Source organism: Heterocephalus glaber, unplaced genomic scaffold (assembly GCF_053883595.1).
Source record: "Heterocephalus glaber isolate CG9 unplaced genomic scaffold, H.glaber_assembly_v1.0 deba00001067, whole genome shotgun sequence".
NCBI classification, from domain to species: Eukaryota; Metazoa; Chordata; class Mammalia; order Rodentia; family Bathyergidae; genus Heterocephalus; species Heterocephalus glaber.
In genome coordinates, this window is record NW_028258187.1 from 2,592,501 (window position 1) to 2,619,970 (window position 27,470).

General features: G+C 47.4%; 1 protein-coding gene across 4 annotated transcripts in view; it reads right to left on the reverse strand.

The window, feature by feature from the left end:
- Positions 1–6,464: 6,464 nt before the first annotated feature.
- Mark1 (microtubule affinity regulating kinase 1) overlaps positions 6,465–27,470 on the reverse strand; it is a 114,776-nt gene continuing 93,770 nt past the window's right edge. For all 4 annotated transcript variants that reach the window (XM_021246416.2, XM_004867402.4, XM_021246414.2 and 1 more), the window contains 9 exons: positions 24,089–24,188; positions 22,881–22,993; positions 20,460–20,613; positions 20,050–20,243; positions 15,342–15,442; positions 14,023–14,187; positions 12,753–13,004; positions 9,238–9,282; positions 6,465–8,543 (listed from right to left, as the gene is read on the reverse strand). In XM_021246416.2, coding sequence (XP_021102075.1) covers positions 8,189–8,543; positions 9,238–9,282; positions 12,753–13,004; positions 14,023–14,187; positions 15,342–15,442; positions 20,050–20,243; positions 20,460–20,613; positions 22,881–22,993; positions 24,089–24,188 — 1,479 coding nt within the window. In that variant the 3' untranslated portion in view covers positions 6,465–8,188. The remainder of the gene's footprint in view (positions 8,544–9,237; positions 9,283–12,752; positions 13,005–14,022; positions 14,188–15,341; positions 15,443–20,049; positions 20,244–20,459; positions 20,614–22,880; positions 22,994–24,088; positions 24,189–27,470) is intronic.

Here is a 27,470-nt window from a genome sequence, read left to right on the forward strand (position 1 = left end):
GCCAGGGCTCTGCAGGGTCTCAGGATCTGCCTTCCTTTGCCAGTGTAGATTTCTGTCTGCACTGCCATCAGACTGAGAGTCTTTTTGAAGCAGAGGTTTCCAGTTTAAAGCCTAAGAGCCAATGTTTAAAATGTAACACTGCAACAATGAATGGAGTTACAATTGTATCTTGCTTGGTTGGATTTCTGCCAAAGCCATGAAAGATTAGAAAACTACTGTGCTAGCTGTCCTTAAAATGATAATAGAGGGCTGGGGATTTAACTCAGTGGTGCCATGCCTGTCTCACAAGCACAAGGTCCCAAGTTCGATCCTCAGTACCGGAGGGGGGGGGGGATGGTAATAGAGAATGGCAGAGAAAAGAGATCAGTTATAGCCTTATGAGTTAACATATTACTGACACAACCTGAAAGCCTGGACATTGTTGGTATTCTCCTCTGGCCTCAGGACGCCATATTCTGTGTTATTCTGTGCATTAGGGTACACGTGCTGCTGGAGTCCACGCACACAGGCACACGGCTCTCCTGTGATGGATGACAGATTGACTGATGGACCTATAAGTGCAGAACATGGCCATCAAGCACCTTGTAGAGGTTGGGACCCTAAAATCAGTGTTCTCTGAAAGGAACTGGGACTTGGAAAATTGGCCGGTCACACTTTGGGGACCAAGATTGTACAAGATAGGCCTGGTGTATTTTGTTGCCAAAAACCAAGAACAATGAAAATTTGTCAAAATTCTGTCAGGGCTATAGGAGCCAAATCTTTTGCCTAAATCATGATATTCTGATCACCAAAACAGAGCTAATGGCTACAAACAATCGAACAACTTGTGTTGCCAGAAAGCCACCGTTTATCACAATGTCATGAGAAAAAGTAAGGTCTCGAGAGAATCTTTGCTTTGATGTCACCTTAATTTCCCCACGTGCTGCTTTGGCCCTGCCAGACTCTGGGTAGAGGAGAGAAGGTACCACCCCAGCTCCAGAGAATCTAGGACAGTGTTACACGTGGACAAGGGGGTACAGGCTGGGTCAGGGATGCCTTCATAGCCAGATGGAAAAGGATGGAAAGACGCTTAAATAACAAGAGTCAGTCAAAGAAAACAAAATCCAGTAGGAGCTTGAGTTCTATGAGTAGGCAGAAAAAGGAGTTGGGCTCTAGGGGATGAACTAATGGTCAGCGTGGAGCTGGACTGAGTCAGCGCGGTTGGGCATGGAGGACCCAACTGAGGATGGCTGCCAACGGCCTGAAAGGAGAACCAGATGGGAAGACCGTGTGCTGTTGATTTCCTGGAGAAGCCTACCGCGGCTGGTTTTCCTGATGCGAATTTGGCTGTTCTCGTAGTCGTCAGAGGATCTCAGGTCCTCGCTGTCACCGGGAGGGCTGCTGTTCTCGTCAGAGACGCTCTGGTCTTCGCCTTGAGCATCGCTTCCTGGCTCCAGGGCAGATCCCTCAGCCTGGTGACACAGAGCCTCATCCCACAGGTACAGGCTTTCTAGTTTCCACCGCTGGCCTTGGGCCTTCCTGGTGCAGACCCTCGACACAGACTTGCATGAGACATCGGCATGGGCTCAAAGCCTGGAGCTGGACTTGTGCGGGACATTGCCTTGGGATCCTGTATTCTTCGGGTCTCTAGCGTGTGGACAGATCTCTTCCACTCCTCTGCATTTGAATTTTTAGGTGACTGCTATAAAACAATCCTATAAATTATGTGTTCCGTATTAAATCTATTCCCTTGCAAACCCTGACTACAGCACTCCCAGTCCCTTGCTGACCCAGTGCTCTCCCGGATGCATCCTCAGTTGCAGACAGGTGGCAGGGGCTCTCTGCCCTCTAGTGGTTCTCTCTGGTAATGACAGGAAATAGCTGCCACTTTTGTGCCCCTTTGGGGTGAAACCAGTTCCATTGAGTGGGTGCCAAGGACCACCTGACACCAGCCAGGACCTTTGACTGACTTGTGGGTTTTTGCTTAAATTCAGCTTGATGGAATGGACCTTCCCACAGCCGTGTGCACAAAGAACAATGCACTTGTGGTTGGGTGGGTGTCCAGGGCGTTGGAGATAGCCCTGCAGCGGGCAGGTACCACTCCTACCACAGAAAAGAGATGTACGATTCTAGTATAACTCTAAGACAAACCAAATATTGATGTGCAGTAATATCTCCTAATGGTGACAACTATACAGTGGTACCTTGGTTCATGAACTTATTTTTTTCTACAATTTTGGAAAAGATGGCTATGTTTGTGTTTGTGTGGGAAGGAATGCCGTGGTCGTATTTGTCAACTGATGCAGAGTTTGCAAACAAAAGCAAAATTTTGCCAAATGCTTCTGTTTGCAAACCAAACTGTTTGCAAACAAAAGCATTTGTGAACCAAGGTACCACTGTGCCTCCACTAACAATAAAAAGAATTCACCAGTAATAACATAGAGTTAACTACATAAAGATTAATAAAGCTCAATGGTTATACTAGTAAAGACAGAGGGGGTGGGGAATTGGAGAGTGAAAGAAATGTTTGAAAAGTTAAGCAATGGAGGACAGGAAAGAGAAACAAAGGACTGTTAGGAGTAAAAAGAATTTAATAGAATTAACAAAGGTATGAGAAAAGAACAAATAAGAAAAGAATATATATAAAAGAAAAAAATTAAGAGGAAAAAAGAAAGATAAAGAAAATTCCCTAACCACTCCCCAAAAAAACCTTGTGGAGAAGAAAGAGGAAAAAGGTGTGCTCAAGAAAGCAATTTTTCTGTGTATGTGAACAAGAGTTTTTTTCGCAGGCTCTACAGTTTTGGAATGCAATACTGGGTTTTCTCTGCCTAGCCTCCCATCCTCTGGGGTTGGGAGCTGCACCCGCTCCTGAAGTGGTGCCTGGTTGAATGCTGCCCAGCAATGGGGCAGGGGCTGCCCGGGGTTTCTCCTCCCGCTGTTGCCTGCTGTGTCAAGTCACTCTGCAGTGAAGCCCCTCGTTGCTTTGCAGTCTGTGGTAAAGGGGGCAGGGGGCTGGTCCTTTCCCACAGTGCATCTTTTAGCTGTGGTTTTCTGTTTCACTTTGGATAGTTTCTATTGCCATCTTCAAGTCCCATATCTTACCTCCTGCAACATCTGTTCTATTGACTCCATCCACTTTGCTCTTCTCAGAAATTGTAACTTTCATTTCCAAGCATCTGGATTGTGTTCTACACCACTTACTGCTCTAATTTAACCCATGTAACCTCTCCTCCATGCTCCGAGCCAGGCACAATTCTGTTTTCAGTCCTTATGCACTGATCCAAATACCTCCACCACGGCTGGCTCAGCCTTGACTGGCGTCTTCTCCTTCCCCACTGTGAGTCACACTTTCCTGCACATTCATGGGCAGGATGACCCGGAGCAGATGTTGGATGTGGTGCATGCAAGTTCCCTTGCTGGGTGATAAAAGTTTTGTATTCTTGAAAATGTTCTTAAGCTTTGTTTTGGGTCCTTCAGTTACCTAGAAACATTTATCCTTCAGGATACTGCTTTGTTAAGCAGGACCAAAGCAGCATTAGGTCCAGGGCCACCAGGGCAGGCTCTTCTTGATACTATTCCCACTGACTGGTTCCACAGCAGGGGCAGTTTTCTGGATGGCTGGGCAAGCAGGCACTTCTCTTGCACAAGGTTCAGTGACTGCTTCCTCTCATACCATCAGGTGGTTCCTTCCCTGGCCTGGGGTGGTTTTCACACGCATGTGTTCACCTCTGCAGACCCCTGCGTGGCGCACTCCCCTCCAGGGCTCTGCCCTGCAGACCGTGTCTTGGCCCTCCCTGGTCTCTTAGTTCTGACTTTTTAACTAGGGAGAATGCAGCCAACTCTGGGGTTTCCTCCTCCATTCTCTCACGACACAGAGTGGAGCCAGTGGGAGGCCCCATTCCAGCTGTTCCTCCGAGGGACGATGTCTTTTGTGGACTCGTGTCCAATGTCTAGGGGACCTTTTGGTTTTGACACTGTGTGAAGCTCTGAATATATTTTGCCTGTTCTTTCACTGTCTTAGCTGGGAGATTCCGTCTGACACTCACTAGTAGATGAAGCTGGGTGGCTATCTTCATAGGGAAACTGAGTCGTGTTTGGGAACTTCACTCATCTTCACAGTCCCCAAATCCTACTCATGATATTTTGTTGATTCATCTTGTTTTGTGTTGAGGGTGGGTTCTATGTGGGTTCTTTTGAAAGATTTTTCTGAGTACATGTTCACCATGCATAATGATCATATTCATCAAAGGAGTGTGCATGTAATATTCCCACTCCCTTTTTCCATTCACCTCCCCTCTTCTCAACACTTCTTCCCATCCCCATTTATGAAAGTTTTGTTTCCATTTCCCCCTTCCGTTCTTTTTAAAAATCCCTTCTCCCTTCCTTCTTCCCCCCTCCCTTGTGCCCTGTCCCATTTGAATAAGTTCTTCCTACTTCCCAATGTCAATCCTCCATCTTGCTTTTTATTTACCCTTTTGCTTTTTCACACAAGAGAAACAATGCTGAAAAGTTGGGTGTGTGATTTACTTCACTTAAAATTATGGTCTCAAGATTCATCCATTTGCCTAAAAGTGTCTCAAGTTTATCTGGCAAAGTATACTTCATTGTATATAAATACCACATTTTCTTTATCCACTCATTTATTGATGGGCATATGGGCTGTTCCCAGGATTTAGCTATTATAAATTGTGCTGCATAAACATGGGGTGTGCATATATCACCGTTGTATGATGTCTTTAATGCTTTTGGGAAGATACCTAGAAGGGGAATAACTGGGTCAAATGGAATTTCTAGTTGTAGTTTTTTGAGGAATTGCCATACTGATTTCTATAGTGGTTGTATCAATTTACACTCCCACCAATAGTGGAGGATTCCTTTTTCCCTACAGCCCCACCAGCATTTGTTATTGGTTGATTTCTTGATGATAGTCATTGTTTCTGGAGTGAGATGGAATCTCGGTATTTTAATTTGCATTTCTCAAATGACCAGTGATGCTGAACACTTTTTCATATATTTATTTGCTGTTTGTATTTCTTCATCTGAGAAGTGTCTGTTCATTTCAGAAGCCCAGATTCATCTTTTGAAATGCTTCTCAAACATACCCTTTCCAACTTGTGCTAACTACCTCTATCTGTGCTAAGATGCTTTACTGTTAATAACTTCTGAAAAGATCTCCCTGGCTTTAGTCTTCAAGCTTGCCTGAACATTATATCAGATCTAGATTTTCTTGTTACTGCTGTTTTCCCAAGAATTTAGAATCTGAAGTATATTTGTACTCAACAACTTTGCTAAATAAAAAAATTATAATTCTTTAACACAAATGTATTAGGCTCTTTCTTGGCTTAAAACATTTCTTTGCTCCCCTCTAAACACAGATGAAGTCAAAGCTGAAGCTGCTATTGGTGCTCCATATAATCCGCTATTACTCAGTCTACGTGAGCCCTGCCACACTCTAGAATATACAGTCCCTCTCTACACGTACATTATAGCTGTCACTACCTTTGAGTCTTCCCTCACATGTTCCTTCCACAAGGAGGGTCTTCTCCATTCTGCCTCATGGCCTTTCTGGTTCCTGTAAGAGGCATACTGTTCTCTGAGTTTCATAGTATCTCTTGCCTGTGTTTGAGGCTCACTCCCACTGTTTCCTATTTGTTTTCTCGGTGTGCACGTGCTTACATTTTGTCTTCCCAAATGGATCAGTGTCTTGATGAGACAGGAGCCATCTCTTACAATTCCTTATGTATACTGAGACACAGCAGGTACTCAACAGATATTTTTAAAATGAAGGCATAGATGATCTTGATTACATAGGCTAACAGAATCATGCACGATAAACTGATACCTCATTCATCACATGTTATTTTTGTTGCTCAAATTGAGAAAGGATACTTATGGTGAATATCACCTCATAATAAAGCCTTTTGGGTCTTAAATACCTAGCAGGTCAAGGTTCTGGAATTTATTTCCTCTGATTTTTATTTAGTAAATAAAAAACTGTGCCCCAGTTTCTACAGAATAATTAATTTAATGTAAGGGATGTCATAGCAAATGTATTTCCACAGAAGCCAAGGAAATCCTGCTATCACATAGCCAGTGAATATAAACTGGTATTTATTTATGCAAACATATTTAAAATTCTTTGAAGTCTTCAAAAGAATATTTATGCTGTCATGAACATATAAAATGGAAATATAAAGTGAATATCAAGATTTCATTTGTAGTTCATAAAAACTATTGAAGTAAAATTCCTTGCCACAAAACAGAAGAGCTGGCTAGCAGGAGAAGACATAAAAAACATCAGTTTCTACCTTGAAAAAAGCACGAAGTCTATTTTTTGAAAAGTATTTCAATGATAGGCATGCCTGTAAAAATGAAATTCTCTTGTCATAATGACATTTTGCCAACTAAATTTAGAACACATACCTCCCAACCCATACAGAACACTTTTTTTTTTTTTACTAGAAAACAGGTAATTCACATTCTGATAAAGAGCCAAAGACAAGTGCTTTATTATGAGAACAGCCCAAGTAATGCTGCAGGGTGCACCTGTGAAAGTGCGCCAGGCTGCGTCCATGTCCTGGATGAACAGTAGGTTAAAAAGGGGCTACACAGCTTTGTTCTGCTTTTTTCAAACACCACCCTTTGCTAAGGCAAGAGTACACTTCATTTCAGAACAGAACTGTTACAGAAGAAAGCTACAGCACAGCACGGCACACGACATAGAGTTCACCTTGGGTTGGAAGCCACTTGGCCACGCAGGTCCCCTGTGCTCGGAGCGTCCCACGCAGGGCAGGAGGACAGCATTTATCACAGCCTTATTATTCTTTAAACTGATAACACCTGAATACACTATTTCTCAGAAGTGGGCAGATGGGGTCCATATGCTGATATTACAGTAATTACACATTAAATAACATTGCACAGTCAACCTCCAGGGCTAATTCAGTATAAAATAACAAGTATTAAAATGCACCTTTACTAGTGTCTTCACATAGCATGTGTCACTGATTATGAAAGAAAAGTTGGCAAATGCCCCATTACAAAGCTGCACGTTATAGGCATAACAAGGTGGAATAAATACAAGAAATCTGGCAAAATACTTAGAACAAATGGATTACATGGGAACAAACTGAACAACCACGTACGCTTAAATCCATGATAAACTGTCACCAATGGCGTGTTCTGCTCGCGAGTCCCTCAGTGTCACAGACACGCAGAGGTGGGGTGGACCAAGAGGGCGAGGGCCTGGGGCCAGTGTTCCCAGGGGTGGTAATTCCTGAGGTGGCATTCTCTCTTAACTGACCACTGACCAGCACTGGAGCGAGGCGTCTGTGCCGTGAACAGTCCCGTATTACTGTACATCTGCAGTGACTGCGGGCATCGGAGGCAGCCAGCCTAAGCCATGGTTACAACGAGTCACCGGATGAAGTATCGATGCTTTTCAATTCCGCTGCTGCGATTACTGGGTCAGAAAACTCTTCAAAGTTCAAAGGAAACTTGGTATAGGTTTTAATTTTTTTTCTCCAGTACTTCCTAGTTAGCTCAAGGCAAAGCTATTATTTATTTTCATGTACTTTGTGTAGAAACTCTAAGTGCCAACGCTGTAAACATTTTGTATCTCCTCAATGAAACCTTGTTTCATGACAAGGCTAAGAGCAAAGATAAGCAGGAATAATTCTGTGTATAATAAACAGATCTATTTATCCGCTTCTGGTTGAAATTTAAATATGATTTTAAATAATTTTTTAAAAGTCCATGCTACAGTTGTAAAGACAAGTTCTGTGCACTTTTAATCCTGGACAGTTTTCAAAGTTGTATGATGGAGGTAAGAATTGTAAAAACCCACCAGGACGTAAGTAACAGGGAAAAACATTTCAAGACAGAGCATCAAACATACATTATGTGCAGAAATCTAGACAACTATACAAGTTTTTAAGCAACCATATTTTATTATACAACTCTATGAACAGAAAATGAACAGAAATACACAATATACTTACCTGTACATGTGAACCTACTGTATAAGCTACAGATATTTATTACAGCTCATACGGATTTTAATTGTACAGCTGGTAACTATGTATAACCTTATTGCATCAGGGCAGGTTCTACAGCGGGAGGTTCACAGCAGACCATGCCACCACGGCCAGTACAGTCAGCACTGCCCCGCAGACAGGTGTGTCTTCCCTGATCCGTCAGCATGGACATCTTACAGTTTAAGCTCGTTTGCTATTTTGGATGCGATGTTCTTAAAGGCAATGGACGTCCCCGATATTCGCTTGAAGCGGACGCCATTGAGCGACAGGCGTGGCAGTTTGCACACCTCCATCTCCCACTGCACAAGGCTGTCCTGCCGCGCATCCCCGTGGACACAGAAGAGCAGGAACCTCTCCTTCTGTTCGTAATCGCAGTTATTTGCATCCAGCACTTTGCGGATCTCGCGCATCATGTCGTTGGGGTCCATGGAGCTCGTGGTCTTCATGCTCCATGTGAACCGCAGGGACCGGGGCTTGGAGTCTTTGCTATCTTCCTTGTCTCTTTCTCTTGGTTCCCCAGACACACTTCTGCAAGAAGAGGGTGAAGGGAAAGAAGGAAAGCAAAATTTCGCTCAGAGAAGAGATCAAACACACACAGAAACCTCATGGTCATAGCTCCAGGTCTAGCAAAGCTACGCAGCATGCAGTCCGCCTGACAGGTACCATGCCTCGAGGCCGCTGTGAAGGCAAGACCCAAAGCCATAGGCAGGGCTTCCAGCATCCTCAATAGCACTCGGAGAATTTAGCATATTTCCCTAAACACATTTGTTCGTGGAAAACAAATTTGCAGCCGCAAGTGACAATTTAACACTTTTCCCCTAAGATACACCACTAGTACCACACCGTCCTGCACATGCAGCCCCTGGCAGCCTGTGTACCTGTCTGGTCTGACATAGGCCAGGTTTAGTTACAACCCACTAGTGAGAAAAGGATCAGAACATTTTGATCTATCAACACCTACCATGACGTGTCTTAGCAAACAGAAAGGCTATTCCTTTACCAAGTACGCAACTCCAAATAAGGTTAGGAAAACACAAACTTCAAGTTCATTAGCTTAAATGTCATTAAAGACAGGGCAACACCAGAAACCCACCCCAACGCAATACTTTACGGTGCACACGCTGGCTGGTTGCTAATATCACCACTACGAAGTGCTGATGAACAGGGAGGCCCCTGTGCATGCGTGGGGACCCAGCCTCGGAGAAGGGGCGGGCCTCCTTACCTGGACGGGTCTGTTCTTCCACTGGCTTCGCCTTCACTCGGATCCCTCAAAACAAAGTGAAAGTTGAGATTTTTAATGACAGACGTGAAAATTATACCAAGAAAGCCCACCTCTAAAATGATTTTCACATTAACTTGTTGAGCAGACTTCTACCACAACAGCTTTATTGCCAGTTGGTCTAATACCATTTCACATGATTTCCATTGTGACCCTGTGTGCCTGCCATTGATTGGGCGTGTACTGGGGTTTGTCAGGAGGAGATACCAAGGGAAAGTTTAAGCTTTATTTTTACATGATAGTCCAATTCCCAGCCACGATGTTAATGTCATGATTTACCTTTTGGATTAGTTCAGTATTCTCTGAATTTAAAACTCATACTTACAAACAGCAAGATTAAACTTCACATTGTTATATATGATTTCAGTAGTTGCTCGACTGAGAAAATATATAAATTAACCTTGTAATTAGAAATAAAGCTCAAGGGCTGGGGATTTAGCTCAGTGGTTCCGCTGCTTGCCTTGCAAATGCAAGGACCCGAGTTCAATCCCCAGTACCAAAAAAAAAAAAAAAAGAAAGAAAGCTCAACATGTAGGTATTTCTAACAATAAATATTAACTTTTAAATAAGCAACCAATGTATTTCAGAAGTTCTGCTGACAACCCATGCACAGCCTGTCAGAAAAGTTCAGTCTAAACCATAGATTCAGTCTTAAACACAAACACTGATCTTACCTGTGTATCCACCTGTGGAACGAAACCCAGAAAATGCTACCAGCTGTCCTCATGTTGAAGGTAACTGAAGTCCACCAACAGTTTAATCACTTTGTCATTTTTGAGAGTAATTAATTATCTAGCTAGGAGTATCGAGTTTACATTAATTTGAAACTAATAAGAAACAGCTTTTTTTTTGTAGCAGGGATGGAACTCAGGTCCTTGCGGTTGTGCAGCAGGCGGAAGAACCACTGAGCTAAATCCCCAGTCAAGACATGGCTTTTTGGCAGAGCCAAACACTTTTAAGTAGTGGGGAAAAACCACCAACTCGAACTCTTAGTTTAAAGCTGTCTTCCTGTTTTAAGCGTTCCAGAAAGAATGATAATTTTTTCTCTGTGGGCAGAGAGCTCTGGAAAGCATGAACGGCAGGCACAAAGCCCAGGGGCAGCGTCAAGACCGGAGGACACAACCAGGTGCCCAAGTGTCAGGTGAGGGGACAGCAGAGGAAGTGGGAGAAAAGGAAAGGGCAGCCAGACTCATGAAGGCCACCTCAAGGCCTCTGGACAGCACCCAAGCAAGAAGAACACGGGTGGTTTCTGCGTTTGCTTGTTTTTCGGCCCTGGGACTGAGCCCAGCACCTCACACACACTTGGGGGGCACTCGACTCAGCCCCACCCAGGGTGTACCCTGAGGAGGGACTTGCTCAGACTTCCCAGTACAAAAGTGCAGCCCGGGCAGCAGCAGCAGCAACATGGCGGACAAGTAGGTCCAGGAGTAGTTTCCGCTGCAAAGGCAGTGGTAGGGTGGTGGGAGCTGCTCAGGGCCGGAACTGCCGCAAGGGCGGAGCAAAGGGAGACGATGCGCTTCGGTAAGAGAGCACCCAGGACGAGGCCAAGGCTTTCCTCCTGAGCTGCAGGGACCGCGTCACCGCTTCCACAGGCCCAGAGGGCAGGGGACAGGGGTGGAAGGGCAGGAGGTGAAGTGCGACACATTCTGTTTGGGAGCAGCACAGGGCAGGCGAGGCTGCAGACCGGGGCCACAGACGCGCAACTGGAAGCTGTTACTGAGCAGATCATCCTAGTTTCTGCCTGGGGAGTTCGGCTGACTACTTAAGGCTATTTTTAAAGGCCAGCACTTTCTCAAGCTAAGCCAGCATTCAGCCAGTGAAGAAAAATAGGTTTTGCATTTACTGCTTACTTACGGGCGAGATGCAGCCCAAGACTGGGACCTGGGCATCCTGACATGCAGGGTCCAGGGCGAGGGGACTGAAAAGCACCAGCTGGAAAAACGGAGCTAAGAGAAGACAACAGCCCCGGGCCGAGTGTGCGAGTGTGGGCAGCGGGGTGACACAGCCCCCGGCGGACAGGCGGGGCCGGAGCAACCTCACAGGTGCCCGCGGCACCGGGCACGGTCCCCCGACTCAGGCGTGGAGCCTGTGACTGCCCTTCACCCACGACTCCCAGGCCGCCGGTGGCATCCCCGGCCCGGCCCTCCTGTCCGGGCACTCTTCCCCACCTTCCTCTTGGAGCTAATTCTCATCGAGAAGTAAAGAGAAGCATCTTCCATGAGGCACGATGCACAACCAGCAAGTAAGCATTACATGCCGTCTGCTTGCCTTCACTGGCTGAATGCTGGCTTAGCCTGAGAAAGTGCTGGCCTCTAAAACGGCCTTAAGTAGTCAGCCGAGCTCCCCAGGAGGAAACTAGGATGATCTGACCAGTGACCAGGTGACCAGGTGACTGAGCGGGGCCCGCGGACGGCCAGCAGCCCCCCACCCCCACCCCGACTTCCCGGCGGATGCCAGCTGAGCTTGCGAGGCCTCATGCTGCGCTCGGGACAAAAGTCTTTAACTGAGCCGGGTGGTTCTGGCCAAATGATCTCTGGGCAGATCTGCAAACAGCTCCAGCACAAGGCGGAGACTGGAGCGGCTGCTTCTCTTCCTGCCCACCCGAGACCCTAGGAGCTCTGACAGTGCTGACAGTTCACTCCCTCCAGCACACATGATGGCTTCCTACCCTACTGCAGGCCCAGCTCAACTGGCACGGAGGCCCGGAGCCCCACACCGAACAACTGGCCCCGGCCTGGTCAGCGGGCGGCTGCTGTTCAGCGCTGTCATTGCTTCTCCCAAGGCCGCCAAGCCCGAGGGCACGGGCGCCCCCCCCCCCCGTCGCCTTCACGGCCTAGTCTGTGCCTCCTGTAGGCTCCATGGGCGCCAGAGCAGCCTGCCGGTCACCCGGTCAGGCCCTCGCCCACTGCGCTCTGCGCGGCAGCTGCGTGCTCAGCACAGGGGCACTCGGACGCCGGTGTTTGGGAGAGACGGACAGCTGTACTACTGGATTATATTAGAAACTTATCACATGCGTTTTTGTTCTATTTTTACTGTGTTTTATGTAAAAATTTTCTGAGGCTAAATAAACCTATGTGATTCTAGTATACAGAATTTTTATACAAAGAGGGAAAAAAAGTAGACTACATGTATTACTGGCAGGCAATTTAAAAATATTTTTAAGGTAAGAAACACTATTTGAAAGACTCGTGTAAACTCATGTTTAATTTCTTTTCTTAAGAGCAAGGCTTTTAAGTATGAGTTCACCTTTTGATTGAAGCACATGCTCTTTTTTACCTTAAATTCTTGCTCCTTCCACCCTATTTTACACAATTCTAAAATTCTCATTCTGTCCCTTTTTCTATTACGGAAAAAGTACGTATTTCTCAATTTTTCCTTCCCATTCCTGCAGAAGAGCAGCTCTCAGGAAACCGCTTTGGAAGAAATCACCGAAAGGTGGAAGGCCGCCGGACACTGACCTGCGCACGAACTTGGACGTGAGCTTGCTGATGAGCCCGGTGGACGTGCCCCGCCGCGCGTGCGCGAACGCCCCGGGCTCGTGGGCCGGCGACGCGGGCGGCCCGTTGTGGGCGGCGCTGCGGCGCTCTCGGAGCTGCTCCCCGTGGAAGGTGCTGCGGCTGGAGCTGCCTCGGGGGAAGCGCGTGCGGTCTGGGGTGCTGGCGCTGATGCTGTGCGCAGACGGGGAGGCGGCGGGAGCTCTCGGGGCGGCCCTGCGGGCACAGGGGCGTGGGTCAGAACACACGACGCGCAAGACGCACCGCCCCGCGGAGGGGCTGGGGTTCAGTGCGAAACTGAACACGCGGTACAACAACTGGGGCCCGAAGACTGAGAAATTACTGGGACAGACACGAGGTCAAATGCTGGTCAGGATGGGACACACAGCCACCGTGCTGTGTGGATCTGTGTTTTACTGCAGGTTGCGTGCATTCTTTCACGCTGCCTCCATAATCGGAAAGTGTAAAATCCCAAATGCTCTAAATACAGCACTTTTTCAGTGCCGGATAGGACATCACAAATGGAAAATTCCAAACCTCCTGGACAAGTCACACTCAAAAGAACTCTAAGCTGAGTGTATAGGGCTGGCGGTAGGTGTAAGGTATACACCAAATACATATTCGCATTAATACATTTCACCTTTAGACCTGGTGCCCAAACCCAAGATATCTCATTATGCAAATATTTCAAAATCTGCAAAAGTTCAAAATCCAAAATGCATCTGATCCCAACATTTTCAGATAAGGGTTACTCAGTCTGCATTCTCTTATCCTGCTTAGGAATGTGAACGTGAATGTTGCTGTTCATCAAAAAGTATTTGAATCAAATCTCCTCCCACTTCCAATTTTAGGCCTCAGTGATACCACAAGGCTACACGGCACTAAGAATATGGCTAACAAAAATCTACTTATAAAAAGGTTAAAATGTTCTGAAATTTGAGAACTTCATAGAACAGCGACAGATATTCTTACACCTGCACAAAATCTTGGCGCTCAACCGTGTCATCGCTTCTGAGGGTTACGGAGGAGCCAGGTCTCAGGGCCTGCTGTGTTGTATGTTTCATTAGCAGAAAATTTCAGTTTACTTAAATGATAAATTAGCCAGTAACATTTTGCTTGAAGGACAGATTTGGAATTGTATTTTGCCATTGGATTCTTGCTGCTGTGTGCTGTGTGTTCAAACAGCACGGCAGTCTCTAAAACAACAGAGAAAACGGCTGGAGGAGGACGTTACCCGGGACGGTACGCTTCGGAGCCGTCTTTGATGGTTGGCAGCGTGACCTTGATAGGGTGTCCAGACGCTGACATGGACTTCTGGTGCCGCGGCCGGGCGGAGGGGACAGCAGAGGCCCCAGCGGAGCCCGCAGAGGAAATGCTACTCACAGACATCTCTGTGAGGCTTCATGGAGGCAGGTGAGGAGACACGGAAATGGAAGACAAGAGGCAAAGCAGAGAAAGCGCAGCTTACTAAAGGTGAAGAAATAGATTTTAAAATCTAAATTGACCAACATTTTTCAAGACTGAAACACTTCAAGGAACCTAACGAACATCAGTGGCACAGTTGGTGACTAATGAGACAATATTTGTAATAAAAGTATACAGGGAGCCAGGTGCAGCAGCACATGCCTGTAATCCCAGCTCCTTGGAGGCTCAGGCAGGGGGAGCCCAAGCTTGGGCAATTTAGTGAGACTTTGTCTTTAAATTGTACAAAGCTGGGGGTGGAGCTCAGTGGTAGAGCACTTGCCTAGCATGTCCAAGGCCTTGGATCCAATCTGTAGTACAAAAAGAAAAAGTGTACAGGGAAGATTTATCCCTATCTTCCACTCAGAAGATCTTACACACACTTGCTTGGTATTTCCGTGAGTCTAGAAAAGCAGAAATCGCTTCTGTGCATGTGTGATGTGTTTCTGTGCTGCATGTCCTAGATTATTCATCCGAATCCATCACCATCTCTGGGAACCTGGAAACACGGAGCCCTAGCTTGACTGCTCAGGCACTCAGTACAGGCAGAACTGCTGAGTCTGCCCGGAGTCAGTGTCTGGCTTCTGGCCTGAGGGATTTCCTGGCCAAAGAAGACACTCTGATCTTGGGCGCCTCACCGCACTGCTTCCTCTCAGCAACTCCAGCTGAGAAGGAAGACAGGTGAGATAGTCTAAGAAGTTTATCAGGATAGAGTCCAACCCGGATGTGAAGTTACATTTCTTGAAATAATAAAAATAATATGATTTATCATTATTTAAAATAAAACACTTGAAGATTTCATGGTTCTGACGGACCAGAAAGGATGGCCAATGAAAAGAAGCCACTGAGAAGCACGTGACGCAAGTCAGGAGGAGCAGGGCGGGTCGCAGACCGGCTGAGTTACAGGAAGGCTCTCCTCCCACATCCTATCAGAAATGCACCCGGTTAGGAGATTCACCTCCTGCTTCCCCGTGTCCTCCCACCCTCCATCCCGCTACGGTCTCAGTACTGGGTGCAGTGCCCTACCTATCTACAGGCCGCTCAGCAGGGCACGGAGCGCATCCCGCTCTGCCGCTGGCATGCAACACCCACCTGCTGTCTTTTCCGTTCTGCAGCGCCGCGTAGCGGTCTGTTGTTCTCTCGCAGACGTACGTGTTCCTCCTTGCCATGCTGCCTCCAGGATACACATTGTTCTTTAAGAAAAAGAGCAATTTTAAAATTCTAACTACATGCGTGGAAAGCCGACACGTGTTAGAGCTGTTCTGCTCGTGTAACTGGTTAGAATCTTGCATAAACGCGGCGGATCCTCACCCTTCTCCCTCGGTCTCCTCCTTCCTCCCCTCTTTTCTTCTACCATTTAGATTTGAGGACTGAAAACCACGGGACAGAAAACAGACTCGTCAGTCTTAGTTCACAACCCTGCAGCAGTCGCCAGCGCTCGTCTGGAAGCAACGAGGAAGCAGGGTCTCCCCTCTCCCTCCTCGTGGGTGAAGATGGGGAACTAGGGGAGACTCTGCTCCTGTCCAGCCCTGGCACTGACAGGGGCCTAGGGCAGCGAAGACGGCCCACCTTCCTGGCCTGCCGCTGCACCTGCTTGGGGCAATCAGGACACCAAAGCTCCGGACCGAAGTTGTGCCTGAGAGAGCCAGGCTGAGGGGTCCCGCTGGTCCCGGGGCGAGCCAGGAGGCAGGCCAGGCCCGGGGAGGGGAGGGACAAGGACAGCAGCAGAGAGGCGCTGGGCCTCCCCTACACAGCCCTTGCCCTCTGACCCTGCCCGCCAAGACTGCCTGCCACTTACAGCTAACACCACACAGGAAGGATTTTCAAAAGCCCTGAAATATTCTTCTGTCTCCCCCTGATCCAGCAGAAAAAGTCCCTACTTTTGGCTGATCTAGCTTTCACTATTCTTTAAAATAAATAATTATCCTAAAATTTGTTTAAGAAAGAGGGCTAGAAAGTTAATCGATATTTACTTGAAATCACTTGGAGAAGGAAAAAAATATTAACAAAATTGTGTGAGTGAAAATTTAAAATGTTTCAATAGTGCAGCTTCCTCGGTGGAAGGAGTTTTGTCACCAGTTGTAGGAAAAGCATAAATTAAAAACTGTAAAAGTATGGTAGGAAAGAGGCCAAGATTATTAAGGAGATTTTAGGTAAGACTTGTTCTGTCCCCTGAAGGCAAAAAGAATGACTGTGACTCGTTATGATGCCGACTTGCACCCATAATTCTCTCCAAATTAGAAGCGCCATCTGCATTTCATGGTTTGAAGCATGTTGTCTCACGACCTGCTTTCATTTAACCTGTCATCAACATATGTCCCCGTGAAGCGACAGAACAAGCTTATAGCCCAGAAGATAGGGCTGTGCAAATGAGCCACATTTTGTTGGGACCAGTAGAATCCTAATTTCTGAACATTTAAGTTATTTCTACTTTGCCTTATAAGGTATGAAGGAGGTTAAATCGTCTAGAAGCTTACTGGAAAATTAAAATCTAGAAGAAAAATTCTAGAAATAATAGAAAACAGGGGAAATCTTTGTAACTGACAACATCATTCTGCGAGTCATATGAATTGAACAAGCCGCCCATCTGCCATGCTGCTGTGCACCTGTGTGGTTTCCCAGGACAGGTGTCTCCTCCTCCCCATGTGCTGCTCTCCTGCCTGGACCCTCAGATGCCAGGGTCACCCAGGGTGGGTGGCCAGCCTACCTCACTGAGGTGCATGGTGCAGGGAGCTGAGTGTGTAGTTATTCAGAAGGAAGTGGCAGGAACAGGCGAGGCCCGACTCATCGAAGGTACACACACAAACCAGCTGTCACGGAGGCCGTGCCTCGGTCACAAAACCAGGCTCTGGTGCTTCCTAAGCAGAGAGAGGGGCTCTTCCTGCGGAGGGCTTGGGAACAGTAGAAATAATACTCGCCAGCCTCCTGAAGTCTACTTAGATTCATACCATGATACTGAGATACAGTACCTTGCAATCTCTGTAACATTTTAAATCTGTTTCAGTCTCTCAGAAAGAAGTAATCTGTCCTCTCATTTTTCAGAAAGTTTTTTTTTGGTGGTATTGAGACTCTCCCCACGCTGTCTACCAACTGTCAGCTAAGTATCATCTGTCAGTATCACGCATAGGTCGGTTGGACTGATGTTAAATACTAGTGGCAATGGAATCTTTTACTATCGACTGAAAAACAGTCCTGTTATTTTATAAAGATTAAAAGTATTACTAAACTAACAGGCTTGGTAGGCGCACCTGTAATTCCAGCACTCCTGAGGTAGGAGGGTCACAAGTTTGAGCCCAGCCTGAGCAACTTAGTGACTTAGTGAGACCCTGTCCCAAAATAAAAAATAAGAAAGGGCTGGGGATGCAGCCCAGTGTGAGGGCCCTGGGTTCAATGCTCAGTACTGGGGGAAAAAGTGCTATTAAACTATCACTTACTAAGCTATCTACACGTGCTATGGGTATTACTCTTCTTTTTTTGTGTGTGACAGGGTCTTGCTTTGTACATGTGTACACTGCAGGGACCCACAGCCAGCCGGCCAGGGCCACCCCCAAGAGTGCAGTGGGGTGGTGACCGAGTGGCACAGGGGGTGGGGGACAGCTCCCAGGGCAATGGTGCCACCTGGGTCGGTCCCCAACTCTGCAACGGGGGTGAAGTCAGCACAGAGCACAGCACATGGGCCTCTGAGGATGCACTGAAGAGAAACACACTTGCACCGGAAGTGCATGGGGCTGTGTATGCTGGGAAGTGGAAAATTCTGAGTGCCCCGTGAAGGAAGGCTGAATGGATCATGCGATGGCTGCCTGTGCCTACTAATAATGTGCAGTTACAAAGGCCTCCTGTTATGACCTCGCAGGACCCCGCGGTACCACAAGCAAGAAAAACAAAAATGCAATAGACAAAATATGACCTATTTTTTTTTTAAATCAAAAGCACAATGAAGGGCTGGGGATTTAGCCCAGTGGTTCCGTCACCTGCCTCGTAAGCGCAAGGACCCGAGTTTGATCCCCAGTACCAAAAAAAAAAGCACAATGAAATAATCCCGTAGGCTCACTTACGTTTTCTTTCATAAAGGAAACCTAAGAACTCAACCCAAATCGCTGGCACGAGTCATGTTAAGAGCTGAGAATGTTAGGTAGCAGATAGGAAAGAGGACACTACTAATTTTACTTTAGAAAGTTCTGAACTGCTGAACAAAATTAGTATTTTGTTTTCTCAAATTACCAAAATTAACAGTTAAATTAAAAAATCTAGTGGTTAAGAATAGAATTTCTCTGGACCCGGGGATTTAGCTCAGTGGTTTTGCCACCTGCTGCGCAAGTGCAAGGATCTGAGTTCGATCCCCGGTACCAAAAAAAAAAAAGAATTTCTCTATCAGAACCCTTTTATGTTTTTAAAGACATAACTGTGCATAACTGTGGCAGTGTTAACTGGATTTATCTAATGCTCAAGCACACCTGCTTGTTAGTCAGCAAACTCGTGCACTTTGGCACCAGTGCTTCTGAGTGGACAGAGCTACAGTTTTCATGGGGACCACAGGGTCAGAGCCCGGCAGCACTGAGCACCCCGAGCTGCACAGCAGAAGCAGCTGGGGGAAGGCAGGTGCAAGGGCACCAAATGCAGACAGGGCCGCGCATGTGCAGGGCAGGGTGAGACCTGGCTGAGTGGAAAGACAGGCAACACGGGGAGAGGGGAACACAGCAGCTAAGCCCATTCTTTCTGTTATGTGGGGTGACAGCACTGGACACTGTTCTTTGCCTGGCGGGAAAGTCACAGCTTGCTTAGGAAATCTATTTGTAAAAAGTTAAACCTTTGCATTTCCAAGCAGATAAGTCGGAAGGGAAGCAGTTATATCGAGCAACTTTTAAAGTTGTTGTGTGTCTATTTCAAAGGCTAGGAGGTGATAATCTAATCGCTACTGAAAGAAGGCTGGTTTCCCCTCACTAACGGAAGCAGTGGACCCGGGGAGTCTAACCCACCCACCGAGATGCAGATTTGCGAGGCTTTTTCGTGTGTTGTTCTGGGTCTGCCATTTAAAGCAGTCCCCCTTCCTTCCCACGGGCGTGATCAAGCTTTCCCCTTTCCTTCTCTTGGTCTAAAAGCTGTCACTGTATTTTTGTTCTTCGGTTGTTCACCGTAAGCTCCTGAGCTCTGGTTAGCTCATCACTGATTTCCACGCTTACTCCTCTCAGCTGCCACACAAGGCACACACCGCTCTTCCCCGACTTTCTACCCAGCCTCAGGCTTCCGAATTTTGGCTCTAACATCTACTCTGTATGTGTTAACTGTTGCCACACAGACCCTCACCCCAGTCTGCTTCCTAGATCCTCTTTATCCTCTCCTGTGGCCTCAGCCTCTCCTCTAGCACCCATGCACAACTTCTACAGTGTGCGTTTCCAGTGCGGGATTTGAGGCCACCTCACACGCTGGCTGCTAACTGAGCCCCCCCACACCAAGCCCATGGGGGATTTTATTTTTGCAGCGCTGGGGCTGCAGGTGCAGCAAGCACTCTGCCACTGGGCTGCACCTCGGCTCGGGTCAGTGCTCTGCAAATGCACCAGCATCGCAGGAAGTCACTGCTGCAAACGGGAAAATGAAGCAGGAGAGCTTTCCTTTTGTGATGAGGCTGTGACTCTGAGAGTCCTTTCTGTTGAAATAGTCTTTAAGAGAAGCTTCACCCTTTTTTCATGTCCTTCCCGTTGCGATTCACTTGGCCACATTTAAAGAGACAAAAGACAAAGATCTCAAGAAACGCTCCGGCCACAGGGCGGGCACAGCCTGCAGCAGGCCAGGGTGCACTCACGCCGGCGATGGTGGAGGACTTCCTCCTCTCGGGGCCCGCGACGGGGCTGGCCGTCTCCTCGCCCTTTGAGCCAACCGTGACGCTGCCCAGCTTCCGGGCCATGTCTCTGTCCCACTCTTCCTTCTGCTCGCTTTCCACGCTGTTGGCCTGGGGCCTCTTGGTGTAGGACACGGCGGGGGGGATGGATGGGCCGGCTGGAATTACATAACAGCACAGTGAGCTGAACAATCATGGATATGCTCTCTTCTACAACGAAAACCCTGCTAGAGAGAGCTGTTTGCCCGCTTCATGCTTTGCACTAAGATCCCATGGTCTGGTACAAGTCAGGTCAGCCCTGCCAATGCGGCCGGCTCTGCCCCGCAGCCTGCGGCTCTGGGGAGCTGGTGTGGACAGACCAGCCTGGCCCTCACCATGATCACTGAAGCGCCGCTGCTTCTGATTGGCGGAGATGCTCCGCTGGACCTTCAGGTGCGCGGGGGACTGCAGGGTGCTGTTGTTCAGGTCACTGCTGGGCCGGGACCTCTGACTCAGGTTCCCACTGGACAGCACCTCACCGCCTTCAAACTGCGTGAGAAGGAGACCAGTTTTAAAGCAGAAAAACCCATACACCAACAAAATGCACTCTTGACTTCTACACGACTCAAAACTATGCGAGGGATAACCAGCTCCAAAGGCCAGGTGGCTTTAGGTGGACAACTTCAAGATGGCACGAAGGAAGAGGGGCCTGGGCGAAGGAGCGAGAGAGCTTGTCACCATCTGCTACTCTGTACAAACCCTGCACCAGTTAATAGGGCAGGGCTGGCCCACGCTCTTCCTGTCTGTTACTTTGCTTAATCTTTACAACAAAGCTGCAATGTAGTCACCTGCACCTCACAGATGGGAAAACTGAGGTCAAGAATCAAGGGGCACTGCTGGGATTCAAATTTAGGACAAAAATCTAACACTTTAAACACATATTTATGTGTACAGTGTGTGTGTGTGCACATGCACATGAAAACACTACTAAAATATCTGTATTTCCACGCTTTACCTTTGGCCTGGATTAAACTACTTTATTTGGTTTTCTCCACATTTACAAAACAAAATGAGGCTTACTGGCTCTGATCAGGAAATGACATCTCTTTGAAACTAAGTATGGGAAGCAGAGGTCCATAGACCACCTCTCTTTGCAAGACGAAGTTGCCAAGGGCCAGGAGGGGGCAGCACTGCTGGCATCAGGAAGCAGCGAGAGCCCAGCACAGAAACAGCTGCCTGCCAGCAACTGCCCTAGGACCTTACGAGCGTCAGCAATACAACCCCTCAGCGACCCTAGGAGATAAGCACGACCATGTCCTCATTTTGCAGACAAGCAAACTGAGGCACAAAAAATTAAGTAGGTTGCCCAGGTCACCTGGTTAGAGGCTGTGCCAGGACAAGTGGGGCAGGGAACCCAGGCACAAAGGGCAGGCTCTGACTGACGATGGTGGCTTCATTCATGTATACCCAGTACAACCAGGTCCGTGCTGGGCTTTCTTACAAAATCAGAACTTCTTTTGTCTTTAATAGAAAGTTAAAGATCTCAGGAGTGAAACTTAGTAAATGTGAGCGGAAACAGTTAAAGGTTAGAAATAACCAGCTGCACTCTTGTCTTCTTCGGTACCCACCCAGGTCCCTTCCTCGCCTCTGGCGGTGCTTCGGGGGTCTCTCGGAGGACCGTGGGTCAGTGAGGCCTTAGTGCAGTCCTCGGAAGGGCTCCCAGACACGACTGCTTCGGGGAGGACTCGGCATCTGTTAGTTCTCTTCCCGTCTCTCCCGAGAGTCCTGATCTCGACACCCACACACCCACTGGTCAGCTTCCAGCCCACCCACCCAGGCTGACCTCCGTCACACTTACACATCGGGGTCCACAGGAATCGGAGGGGCTCGGGGCCTCACCCCAGAGGTCCCCAAGGAACACGACCTCACGTCTTGGGGGTCACACGGGCCAATCTGGAGCCCCCTGGCCTGCGGCAGGGCTTGTCCCTCAGCTCCCAAGGCGTCCTCAGGACCCCTGCACCTCGCTGGGGGTGGCTCATCTCCAACTGAGGCATCTGGAGGGACTCGCCTTCCAGGTTCTCCGTTCCCAGATTCACTCGGCCTGATTTCCCATAACACCAGCTGGGACGAGCTGCTTCTCGCAAGCCGCTAGTTATACTTGGGCTTTTCCATAAAGCGCTTCCCACTGATGTGTAATTCTCAACAGTCAGTGCCCAGCCTCCGTTCCTACTCTCCATTTATACCTTTGCTTTCCCAAAGTCCCCTTTACACCCAGGATCACCACTTGTACCCAGTGGTCCCCGGGCCTCTCCCTGTGGTGGCTCCACCGGCCCTGAGCTCACAAAGCCATCCAGCTCCCTACAAGGCAAAGCACACCCAAGCCACCCTCCCTGGGTTCCCCCTGTGGAGATCACGCCCCTCATTGTCTTAGATGCTGCCCTTCCCTGGGCTTCAGTCGCTGTCCTTCCTGCCCACCCGGAACGCTGCTACTGGCGTAGGTGGGGCTGCCACACTCAGATGCACATGCCGTGCACTGAACAACTCCGGACCACCATCTGAAGACGAGGCTGGGAAAGCTGCCTCTTGGGGCCGGGCAGGACAGTGACCTCTGCCCTGTCACACATCTCTCTTGGTACCTGAGATCACATTCGTTTATAACGTAGCACCTCGAGTTCTGAATTCTGATAGATAAGAATATTTGGATCCTTGCATTACTGTTGGCAAAGGACAGAACACATGTAGACAGAATGTGTTTACTTAGCTGTCACCACACTCAAGGAATACTTCACATTCACTTAAAAAGATGAACAACTTACTTCAGGAGGCTTTCTACCCAGAAGGATGTAAGTAGCCATAACTTCATCATACTTCTGATTTATTAAGGCATCATTTATTTCATCTCGGGCAAAGCCCATGGTGACCATAACATCTGAAAAAAAATGCAAATTTTCTCAAAGTGGGTTTATTTTAGTGAACACATCAGCAAAAGTGGGCACATTTCCCAGTACTGGATGTAAAACTTAAGTCCTAAAGCTTTAAAGTCTAGTCCTCATAGTTAAACCCATATGGTACATGTCCCGGATGAACCTGTACATGCTGAATGTCATAGATAACTGCAGCGTCACCTACATCAGGCGCACTCAGCTTCTTGGTTGCTCTTGCCTTACACACTGCCAGGCTGCCTTCCTTGTCCCCGAGGCCGCGTCTGTCTGGGGCTCACTGCCCTCTTCCGTGTCCCCTCTCTCCTCCCCACGCACCCTGGGCCATCAGACAGGCTGTCCTCTCTCCCCGCTTCCCCACGCCTGCTCCCCCTCTGGTCTCCAGCAGACTGAGCTCCTCTGGAAGACCTCAGCTCCACCTGTCCCTCGTGCTCTCCTTCCCTTCCAGTTGGGTGGGAGGAGCCCAGTGAGATGCGGGTGTGGATCAGGCAGAGGGCCAGAGACGGCGACGGGAACAGAGGCCTGGCTGAGGGCGGCAGTGTGAGCCAGGGAGATGCACAGTGCTAGAACATAGGAACGGGAGGAACACTGCAAGCGCTAGACCCCTGTAACTCAGTGATCCTGAGTTCTTGGTAAAAATGCATCGAGAGTTTGCTGATACTCCTCAGTCTGACCAATGCTGAGAGTCACAGGAGTCCTACTCTGGGGACCGGTTGTGGACAGGAGAGAATGCGCTACAACAGGGATAGAGCCGTGCAAGAGACAAGTGATGTACATTAAAGAGAGACATGGAAAGGAAAGAGTAAGAAAATTTCAATGTTTAATACTTATCATTAAGATGATAATGCAAAGCTTTATCAAATAAAAGCTGCTTCCTGTTCTATTTTTAATTTTATTTATTTATTTATTTATTTATTTTTAGGGTACCGGGGATCGAACTCAGGACCTTGCGCTTGCGAGGCAGGTGGCAGAACCACTGAGGTAACTCCCTGGGTCCTGTTCTACTTTTAAACACTGTTTTGGAAGCCTAAAGAGCTCATTCTTGTAGCCTGTGGCAGCACCTCTGCTGACGTTCGAATGCTCACCTATTCTTTTTGTATCATTGAAGTCCGGTTCAGGCTCAGTATATGGCTTTAGTTCTTCTTCTTCGTGACCTACATTCATCCATCGGTCTTTCATTATTTGCTAGGAAATAAAATCTATATTATGTTTGGTCAATCACAACATTCAACCACTTAGCTGTAGACTAGTGATGGTGAACCTTTTAGAGCTTTCAACCACACAAACAGCCCACTGTGGCATGTATGCTGGAGGTTCACTCCACTGCTCTGCAAGCACCTGTGAATGCACTGGCTCCCTCAGTGAGAGCCATGTGGCATTTTCAGATGAAGGGACTGTGGTCAGCAGCACAGCCAGAGGAGTAGGACTTGGGGACACAGCATCCTGTGACCTCTGTGCCCCCAACCCACGCCCTCACCAAATGTACCGACTCAAAGCACGGTCCTCCTATCTCCGTTTAAAAGGAGTATTTTCAAAGGTGAAAGATTTAACATAAGAACCTACTGATTTTAACCTTAGTTGCATATTTTTACATTTAAGATTAATTAAAAGATTCTATTTTTTCCTGTTGTTCAACCAAATACATGCATGCATTCAAAAATCACCACTTATTAAAATATTAGGAAAGAAGAGATTATGAGGAATGGAAAGCAGTAAACACAACTGGGAGCATATGGGAAGGGAAGATAGTTTAAAAATTAAGACTAGAGTAAGAAATAAGGTAAAAGCCAGGGTGGGAACAGCATTGACCTGAATTACCAGAGCCAGAGTTAGGCCGAGGCTGTGGAACAGGGAGGGCTGGGCCGATACCCTAAGACCACCCAGTGGGGTAAGCTAGGAGATAGGAAAATATACTTGCAAACCATACACTGTTTAAGGGTCAATCTCTAGAATATGCAAAGAACACCTACATCTCAGTAACATAAAGATTAACAGCCTGATTTTAAAATGAGCAAAGAAAGTAAACAGACATTTCTCCACAAAAGACACAACAAGGACCAACAGGTACATGAAAAGATGCTTACACGAAACCCTAATCATCAGAGAAAACCACGACTGCACAGAGATACCACCTCTTACCCATTAGGGTGGCTGCTACAAAAACCACTCAAAATAATAAGGGACCACAAGGATGAGGACAGATCAGAGCCCTTGTGCAATGTGAAACAGTGCGGCTTTCATGGAAAATAGTACAAAGTTTCCTCAAAAAATTAACAGAACAACCGCATCACCCAGTAATCCTGCTCCTGGGTATTTATTCAAAAGAACGGGAAACAGGAGATCCAAGAGAGAGCTGCATACCAGTGCTCACTGCAGCGTTCTTCACAATAGCCAAGAGGTAGAAGCAGCCTAAATGCCCACTGGTAGATGACTGGATAAAGAAAATGTCAAGGTCGTGAGTCACGTGGAACGCACCGCATCACCCTGCTGCAGACAGGCAGGTGTGCAGACGCTGTACCAGGTCACGCCGAATCAGCCCCTGCCCCAGCAGCAATCCACTGGACACCCCCCCCACACTCCTCTGGCCTCGTCTCTGTACAGCCACCTGGTTCCACACTACAAAGACGCAGAGGACACCGGACCACCAGACCACTGTACTGGGTAAGTTGGAGTCATCTTCACCTCTCATCAGGACCAGGACTATCTTCAGGGGAAGGGCAGCTGGAACCTGCAGTAGAACTTTGCAGAGTTCAACCCTGCAGGAGGACAGGGAGCTCAACTTGGGACTTGCAGCCCGAAATCTGCCTGAATCTCATGGGTCTGCGACTAGCTTGCTGAGACTCATTGACTTATTTCTGCACACTGCTACATGTTGTCTATTGTGACAGCAGAGACATACCCTGAAAGAGGCCCTTCATCTTCATGGTTATTTTTTATTCCCAAAATTAGTATTATTAGTTTGTTCTTTTTCTCTTTTCCTTTCTTTTGCTCCTCTTATCTTTATTTTTTTCCTACTCTTTGCAAATATGTTTTTCTCTCCTTTTTTTCTTTTCTTTTCTTTTTTCTTTTCTCTTTCCTTTCTCTCTCTCTCTTACACTCACTTTCTTGCTCTCCCACATTGTTCATCTTCCCTTTTTGTCCCTGTCTTGGTCCTCATTCGGAGTTCTTCTTTATTTTCCTAGTATTCTCTTTTTCCTTCTCACCTGTGTCCTCTGGCCACACTGCTACCCTTCCCCTATCCTTCTTCCCATCTGTCCCTCCCTCCCCAACCCCTTCTAACTCCCCATCCCAAAGGGTAAAGTTGTTATATTGAAGAGTTTATTCACTATATGTTGGGTTGGTCCTCAATCTTGATTTAATTCACACAGATAAAGGTGATAGATTAATAACTACCACAAAATGTCATTTTCGAAGATGTACTTGATGCAATGGTGTTGCTGATTGTATCACCTGGGCTAAGGTGTGGGTATTGATCTAGTCAATGAACCTTCCTAGTATAAGGAAAATGAGATAGCCTTAGAGTCATTAGAGACTCAAAACTTAAAGACCACTATATCGGGAAGACACCTCTGAGAAGCAGTCATTCCATAAGGGTTCTAATTACAAGCAACAAAGATACCTACAATAAGCAATTTCAAACTATCAACCCAGGAGTTAAACCAAGGACAGTACCAAAAACAAAACTGAGAAGACATTTAAGCAAGGCACAAACTCAGACTTCCACCCCACCAAGGGTAAATCCTGGGGGAAATGAGATGTAAAAGTCCCATAACCAACCACCTGGATACCCTGAACTGATAGCACAGGAAGTAACAAAACAGATGAATGAGGCTGTAGAAAAATTCAAAGCAGAAATAATCTCCCAGATATCTACAGAGATGGTGAGCAGAGTGAAAGACATGATTAGAGGATCTAGAACAGAAACAGATAAAAAAATAGATGAGCTCAGAAACATGCTGGAAGCCATGAATACCCAGCATAAGAAATAAATGGATAAAGAAAACGTGTTGCATGTATGTAACAGAATGCATCCACCCTTGTGCAGGAAATTCCACTCCAACCCGGAGGAACCCTGAGGACTATGCTGAGTGAAATGAGCCAACCTCAGAAAGGCAAATCGTGTGTGATTCCAATTCTATAAGGGCTCTCAAGTTGCCACAGAAACATAAAGCAGAAGGGTGGTTGAGGGAGGCAGAGGGCAGGAGGATGGGGAGTTGTTTAATGGGTCTAGTGTTTCATCACAAGATGCAGCAGCTCTGGAGAGCTAGTGTATAACAATGTGCATACAGTTAGCCACACCACAACACACACTTAAAAACCGTGAAGCGGGTAAATTTATGTTTGTGTCTTTACTTCCCTCAAAAGGGACAACCTGGTCAGGACATCAGTATAGTCATAGACAATGGAGGACTGGCACCCATGGATAAAGCTAGCATGCATGATGGAAGTCCTGAACTTTCACGTTGA